At 44.9% G+C, this 8,478-nt stretch overlaps 1 protein-coding gene across 1 annotated transcript; it reads left to right on the plus strand.

Moving 5' to 3' along the window:
- Nucleotides 1-291: 291 nt before the first annotated feature.
- LOC106572014 (heat shock protein beta-7) lies at nucleotides 292-4,513 on the plus strand. Its single transcript, XM_014145711.2, has 3 exons — nucleotides 292-745; nucleotides 3,499-3,632; nucleotides 3,765-4,513. The coding sequence occupies exons 1-3, from the start codon at nucleotides 592-594 to the stop codon at nucleotides 3,942-3,944; spliced, it is 468 nt and encodes a 155-aa protein (XP_014001186.1). The 5' UTR covers nucleotides 292-591; the 3' UTR covers nucleotides 3,945-4,513.
- Nucleotides 4,514-8,478: the final 3,965 nt, after the last annotated feature.

Below are 8,478 nucleotides of genomic sequence, written 5' to 3' on the forward strand. Positions count from 1 at the left end.
CCACTGATCCACAAGATGATCAAATGTCATGACAAAAAAGGGAAACTGACGCTTACAGAGATAAAAAAACAGATAGGAAAGAAGTAGAGGAGTATAGCTATTTCAGGTATCGAGTGTCTGGAATGCCAACTGTTGACTCAACCCCTCCTCTTGCCTTCCTCTCCCCGGCTCTCCCTCTCTTAACCCCAAACTTTTCCGACCACACACCCCCCTCTCTCTCTTTATCTCTCTCTCTCTCTCTCTCACACACACACAGGAAGAAAAAAAACATTTTGTCTCCACATATATAAGGTCCTATGCATGTGACTGACTGGATATGCTCGTGGACACACTTAACCGACACACTTATCCAAAAGACAGACGCAGACACACACACATCTTCAAACAGTGGGAAAGAAAACATAGCATCTTACAAACCACCTGACAGGAGGGAATATTGTGCAACTGGATCTGCCCATCCTTCACTTTCCCTCTGATGTAAACTGAGTGGACTGGGCCTGGACTGAACCACTAAAAGGATCTCCTCTGTTTTGTTCTCTCTCCCTTTAAAATTTGATATTTTTCTTACCTCTCCGGCAGACTTAGCCATCAATGAGTGTGACCAACTCCTCTGCATACCGATCAGAGCGCAGTTTCCAGCAGACCTCTTCATCCAACAACCCATACATGGAGAAGAGCAGGGGGCTCTTTGCAGAAGACTTTGGCTCTTTCATGCATCCTGAAACGGATGTCTTGGGATTTCCCAGTGCGTTGATTTGACATGAATTCCCAATTGTGGACCAGCATTATTATAATCTACTTATTCCATACATACAGTATCAAGTACTATTTCTGAGTGAATTTGTCTGTGGATTCATACTGTATGAGATGTTCATGTATGTTGGTTTGAACATACAGTGGGGAGAACAAGTATTTGATACACTGACGATTTTGCAGGTTTTCCTACTTACAAAGCATGTAGAGGTCTGTAATTTTTATCATAGGTACACTTCAACTGTGAGAGACGGAATCTAAAACAAAAATCCAGAAAATCACATTGTATGATTTTTAAGTAATTAATTTGCATTTTATTGCATGACATAAGTATTTGATACATCAGAAAAGCAGAACTTAATATTTGGTACAGAAACCTTTGTCTGCAATTACAGAGATCATGGTCCTGTGTGGCTCAGTTGGTAGAGCATGGTGTTTGCCATGCCAGGGTTGTGGGTTTGATTCCCACGGGGGACCAGTATGGAGAAAAACATGTATGAAATGCATGAAATGTATGCATTCACTACTGTAAGTCGCTCTGGATAAGAGTGTCTGCTAAAATGAAGAAAAAAAAATGTATCATAAGTTTCCTGTAGTTCTTGACCAGGTTTGCACACACTGCAGCAGGGATTTTGGCCCACTCCTCCATACAGACCTTCTCCAGATCCTTCAGGTTTCGGGGCTGTCGCTGGGCAATACGGACTTTCAGCTCCCTCAAGATTTTCTATTGGGATCAGGTCTGGATACTGGCTAGGCCACTCCAGGACCTTGAGATGCTTCTTACGGAGCCACTCCTTAGTTGCCCTGGTTGTGTGTTTTGGGTCGTTGTCATGCTGGAAGACCCAGCCACGACCCATCTTCAATGCTCTTACTGAGGGAAGGAGGTTGTATCTCGCGATACATGGCCCCATCCATCCTCCCCTCAATACGGTGCAGTCGTCCTGTCCCCTTTGCAGAAAAGCATCCCCAAAGAATGATGTTTCCACCTCCATGCTTCACGGTTGGGATGGTGTTCTTGGGGTTGTACTCATCCTACTTCTTCCTCCAAACAGGGCGAGTGGAGCTTAGACCAAAAAGCTCTATTTTTGTCTCATCAGACCACATGACCTTCTCCCATTCCTCCTCTGGATCATCCAGATGGTCATTGGCAAACTTCAGACAGGCCTGGACATGCGCTGGCTTGAGCAGGGGGACCTTGCGTGCGCTGCAGGATTTTAATCCATGACGGCGTAGTGTGTTACTAATGGTTTTCTTTGAGACTGTGGTCCCAGCTCTCTTCAGGTCATTGACCAGGTCCTGCCGTGTAGTTCTGGGCTGATCCCTCACCTTCCTCATGATCACTGATGCCCCACGAGGTGAGATCTTGCATGGAGCCCCAGACCGAGGGTGATTGACCGTCATCTTGAACTTCTTCCATTTTCTAATAATTGCGCCAACAGTTGTTGCCTTCTCACCAAGCTGCTTGCCTACTGCCCTGTAGCCCATCCCAGCCTTGTGCAGGTCTACAATATTATCCCTGATGTCCTTACACAGCTCTCTGGTCTTGGCCATTGTGGAGAGGTTGGAGTCTGTTTGATTGAATGTGTGGACAGGTGTCTTTTATACAGGTAACGAGTTCAAACAGGTGCAGTTAATACAGGTAATGAGTGGAGAACAGGAGGGCTTCTTAAAGAAAAACGAACAGGTCTGTGAGAGCCGGAATTCTTACTAGTTGGTAGGTGATCAAATACTTATGTCATGCAATAAAATGCAAATTAATTACTTAAAAATCATACAATGTGATTTTCTGGATTTTTGTTTTAGATTCTGTCTCTCACAGTTGAAGTGTACCTATGATAAAAATGACAGACCTCTACATGCTTTGTAAGTAGGAAAACCTGCAAAATCGGCAGTGTATCAAATACTTCTTCTCCCCACTGTACATGTACATTAAAACCAATCATTCTAAAAGACAGAGGTGTGTGTGTGTCTCTGTGTCTGTGCCACACACGTGTATTTGTGTGTAGATTGCCTGCTGAACTCTATAAGCCTCTGAGCTTGTGCTTGATCCGGCGGCTTCGCAACAGGACAACACAGGGCAAAGGGGAGGGAGGTTTGGTTGCTGGTTAGTAGCAGTAGGGCAGAGCAGGGTATTTCGGTGCTGTGACTAGTATGCCCATGCCTCTATGAAAAGGAGGAGGTTGCTGGTGATGGAGGCAGGACAGGGTAGGATGGGAGGGGCTAGGGGGGCGTCCACCCGTCGGGGGTATTGGACACAGCCAACGCTGTGATCTCACACAAAGAGAATGGCTGGGATGATGCCCGGGAGGTGGCGGGCTAGACTGTTGCATAGCAACCAGCATACACACACACACTGCGACACTGGGCGTCATGTAGCCAAACAGACATATACCTGTATGTTAAGTAAGAATCACCCAGGCATCTCACACAGTGGAATGGTCATTTCCAATTTGGGGACACGCTTCCAACATTGCTTTTTTCTAATCAACACAGAGAGTAAACAGGCCCAGCAGGGTTCATAGACTAGACAAACCTTTGGAATGTGTATGAATGTATTATGCATATACATGTATTTAAGGTGCATCTAAGGTTAAGTAAGAGTTATCATCTTAGTTATTAAGTAAGGATAAGACTGATTGGGCTGCACTCCCCATCTATAGAAAGACAAATAGTGTATAGGTAAAGAAAGGCTAGCTTTCAGTAAGCACCTGCTGAAACTTCCAAATATCTTGCTTGTGTTTCCAGGTCGGACGTGGACAGCAGGGAAGATCAAACCAATGGGAGACAGCTACCAGTTCACAGTGGACGTCCAAGACTTCTCTCCAGAGGACGTCATCGTCACCACCTCCAACAACCAGATCGAAGTCCATGCAGAAAAGGTGGGCAAAACCCTTTTTAGTGACAACTGAATTCTCTATAATTTTGAGAACTCTATCTAAAATGTCTGAGAAATATTTGAGATATTAAAAAATATCTTGGTCCTTTTCTAATCTTTATCATCTCTTCAACAGTTGGCGGCGGACGGTACAGTGATGAACACTTTTACCCACAAGTGCCAGCTGCCTGAGGATGTGGACCCCACCTCTGTGACATCATCATTGGGTGCAGAGGGAACGCTCACAGTTAAGGCCCGCAGACACCCATCCAAGCATGAGCTCACACAGACCTTCCGCACTGAGATCAAGATCTAAGAAGACAGACTGGACTCTCTCATGACCTCTGCTCCCTCGCTGCCTGCAATTTGTAATGCTACAGTATATACTGTCTTTACTATTATACCTGTCCATTCTGGATTTTTTTTTACGTATGTCTTCCTCTTCTGCCATACCACCTCCTCCCATATAGCTGCCTTGAATTGACAATAGTTACCCTACTTTGTTCTTATGTTTTCCCACAGTTATCACACATAGGGTTGAAAAATTCCTGGAACTTTCAATAAACTCTCTGGTTTTCCAGAAAACCTGGTTGGACGATTCCGGATTTCCTGCTCACTCCCTCCTGTTCTGGGAATCGTCCAACCGTTTATTTCGGGAAAACCAGGGAATTTATGGAAAATTCCAGGAATTTTGCTACCGTAATCACACATCACCTCCATGTGTGTGCACACCCTATCCCATCCATCAATAAAGTATTGCTTCTTTCTTCTACTGAACTCTACAGTACTGCTACCATACCAGTATTGTACATTGTAATAGTTTTGTGAGTAGTTGATTGATAAATGATTTCCTATTTTGAGAATATAAACTGTTGTGTACATCAATGTATGGTGTATGGTGTCTATTCATGGCTCAGAAGATCTAGACCAGTGACATAGAAAAAACGAATTAAAAAGTGCAAAGAAATGCCCATCGCTACATTTCTCACTTACCCCTTTCAAACATTTACACCAAATCAAAATCAAATCAAATGTATTTATATAGCCCTTCGTACATCAGCTGATATCTCAAAGTGCTGTACAGAAACCCAGCCTAAAACCCCAAACAGCAAGCAATGCATGTGAAAGAAGCACGGTGGCTAGGAAAAACTCCCTAGGAAAAACTCCCTAGAAAGGCCAAAACCTAGGAAGAAACCTAGAGAGGAACCAGGCTATGAGGGGTGGCCAGTCCTCTTCTGGCTGTGCAGGGTGGATATTATAACAGAACATGGTCAAGATGTTAAAATGTTCATAAATGACCAGCATGGTCAAATAATAATAATCATAGTAGTTGTCGAGGGTGCAACAAGCACGTCCGGTGAACAGGTCAGGGTTCCATAGCCGCAGGCAGAACAGTTGAGACTGGAGCAGCAGCACGGCCAGGTGGACTGGGGACAGCAAGGAGTCATCATACCAGGTAGTCCTGAGGCATGGTCCTAGGGCTCAGGTCCTCCGAGAGAAAGACAGAAAGAGAGAAAGAGAGAATTAGAGAGAGCATATTTAAATTCACACAGGACACCGGATAAGACAAGAGAAATACTCCAGATGTAACAGACTGACCCTAGCCCCCCGACACATAAACTACTGCAGCATAAATACTGGAGGCTGAGACAGGAGGGATCAGAAGACACTGTGGCCCCATCCGATGATATCCCCCCAGACAGGGCCAAACAGGCAGGATATAACCCCACCCACTTTGCCAAAGCACAGCCCCCACACCACTAGAGGGATGTCTCCAACCACCAACTTACCATCCTAAGACAAGGCCGAGTATAGCCCACAACGATCTCCGCCACGGCACAACCCAAGGGGGGGCGCCAACCCAGACAGGAAGACCACGTCAGTGACTCAACCCACTCAAGTGACGCACCCCTCCCATGGACGGCATGGAAGAACACCAGTAAGCCAGTGACTCAGCCCCTGTAAAAGGGTTAGAGGCAGAGAATCCCAGTGGAAAGAGGGGAACCGGCAAGGCAGAGACAGCAAGGGCGGTTCGTTGCTCCAGCCTTTCCGTTCACCTTCACACTCCTGGGCCAGACTATACTTAATCATAGGACCTACTGAAGAGATAAGTCTTCAGTAAAGACTTAAAGGTTGAGACTGAGTCTGCGTCTCTCACATTGGTAGGCAGACCATTCCATAAAAATGGAGCTCTATAGGAGAAAGCCCTACCTCCAGCCGTTTGCTTAGAAATTCTAGGGACAATTAGGAGGCCTGCGTCTTGTGACCGTAGCGTACGTGTAGGTATGTACGGCAGGACCAAATCGGAAAGATAGGAAGGAGCAAGCCCATGTAATGCTTTGTAGGTTAGCAGTAAAACCTTGAAATCAGCCCTTGCCTTAACAGGAAGCTAGTGTAGGGAGACTAGCACTGGAGTAATATGATCAAACTTTTTGGTTCTAGTCAGGATTCTAGCAGCCGTATTTAGCACTAACTGAAGTTTGTTTAGTGCTTTATCCGGGTAGCCGGAAAGTAGAGCATTGCAGTAGTCCAGCCTAGAAGTAACAAAAGCATGGATTAATTTTTCTGCGTCATTTTTGGACAGAAAGTTTCAGATTTTTGCAATGTTACGTAGATGGAAAAAAGCTGTCCTTGAAACAGTCTTGATATGTTCATCAAAAGAGAGATCAGGGTCCAGAGTAACGCCGAGGTCCTTCACAGTTTTATTTGAGACGACTGTACAACCATCCAGATTAATTGTCAGATTCAACAGAAGATCTCTTTGTTTCTTGGGACCTAGAACAAGCATCTCTGTTTTGTCCGAGTTTAAAAGTAGAAAGTTTGCAGCCATCCACTTCTTTATGTCTGAAACACAGGCTTCTAGCGAGGGCAATTTTGGGGCTTCACCATGTTTCATTGAAATGTACAGCTGTGTGTCATCCGCATAGCAGTGAAATTTAACATTATGTTTTCGAATGACATCCCCCAAGAGGTAAAATATATAGTGAAAACAATAGTGGTCCTAAAACGGAACCTTGAGGAACACCGAAATTTACAATTGATTTGTCAGAGGACAAACCATTCACAGAGACAAACTGATATCTTTCCGACAGATAAGATCTAAACCAGGCCAGAACTTGTCCATGTAGACCAATTTGGGATTCCAATCTCTCCAAAAGAATGTGGTGATCGATGGTATCAAAAGCGGCACTAAGATCTAGGAGCACGAGGACAGATGCAGAGCCTCGGTCTGACGTCATTAAAAGGTCATTTACCACCTTCACAAGTGCAGTGTCAGTGCTATGATGGGGTCTGAAACCAGACTGAAGTCTTTCGTATACATTGTTTGTCTTCAGGAAGGCAGTGAGTTGCTGTGCAACAGCTTTTTCAAAATTTTTTGAGAGGAATGGAAGATTCGATATAGGCCGATAGTTTTTTATAATTTCTGGGTCAAGATTCTGCTTTTTCAAGAGAGGCTTTATTACTGCCACTTTTAGTGAGCTTGGTACACATCCGGTGGATAGAGAGCCGTTTATTATGTTCAACATAGGAGGGCCAAGCACAGGAAGCAGCTCTTTCAGTAGTTTAGTTGGAATAGGGTCCAGTATGCAGCTTGAGGGTTTGGAGGCCATGATTATTTTCATCATTGTGTCAAGAGATATAGTACTAAAACACTTTAGTATCTCCCTTGATCCTAGGTCCTGGCAGAGTTGTGTAGACTCAGGACAATGGAGCTTTGGAGGAATACCCAGATTTAAAGAGAGCTGTCCATTATTTTAGCATGTCATTATGACCAATAGAAGCACATACTATAAAAGTTTAGGGCAACACAAAGTATTTGTGAGAGTAGTAAGAGAAGTTTATCACTGTGTTCAGAATGAGACAGCCTATAGGGAGGAGGTCAGAGACCTCGCCCCCAATCTCATCAACGGGGCTGTAGTAGAGCAGGTTGAGAGCTTCAAGTTCCTTGGTGTCCACATCACCAACAAACTAACATGGTCCAAGCACACCAAGACAGTCATGAAGAGGGCACGACAAAACCTATTGCCCCTCAGGAGACTGAAAAGATTTGGCATGGGTCCTCAGATCTTCAAAAGGTTCTACAGCTGCACCATCGACAGCATACTGACAGGTTGCATCACTGCCTGGTATGGCAACTGCTCAGCCTCCGACCGCAAGGCACTACAGAGGGTAGTGCGTACGGCCCAGTACATCACTGGGACTAAGCTTCCTGCCATCCAGGACTTCTATACCAGGTGGTGTCAGAGGAAGGCCCTAAAACTCCAGCCACCCTAGTCATAGACTGTTCTCTCTGCTACTTCACGGCAAGCGGTACCGGAGCGCCAAGTCTAGGTCCAAGAGGCTTCTAAACAGCTTCTACCCCCAAGCCATAAGACTCCTGAACAGCTAATCAAATGGCTACCCAGACTATTTGCATTGCCCCCCCCCCCACGCTGCTGCTACTCTCTGTTATTATATATGCATAGCCACTTTAATAACTCTACCTACATGTACATAATTACCTCAATTACCTCGACACCAGTGCCCCCTGCACATTGGCACATTGACTCTGTACCGGTACCCCCTGTATATATCCCCACTATTGTTATTCACTGCTGCTCTTTAATTATTTGTTATTCTTATCTCTGACTTTTTTAGGGATTTTCTTAAAACTGCATTGTTGGTTAAGGGCTTGTAAGTAAGCATTTCACTTTAAGGTCTACACCTGTTGTATTCGGTGCATGTGACAAATAAAATTTGATTTGAACCACATCGGAGAAGCATCCTGAGTACGATCAGGCATAGCGCGCCATCGCGTGGTCATTTTTAACAGCACGCCATACGCAGGAATAAAACTGCGCGTGCGCAAT

Source organism: Salmo salar, chromosome ssa15 (genome assembly GCF_905237065.1).
Source record: "Salmo salar chromosome ssa15, Ssal_v3.1, whole genome shotgun sequence".
Taxonomy (NCBI): domain Eukaryota; kingdom Metazoa; phylum Chordata; class Actinopteri; order Salmoniformes; family Salmonidae; genus Salmo; species Salmo salar.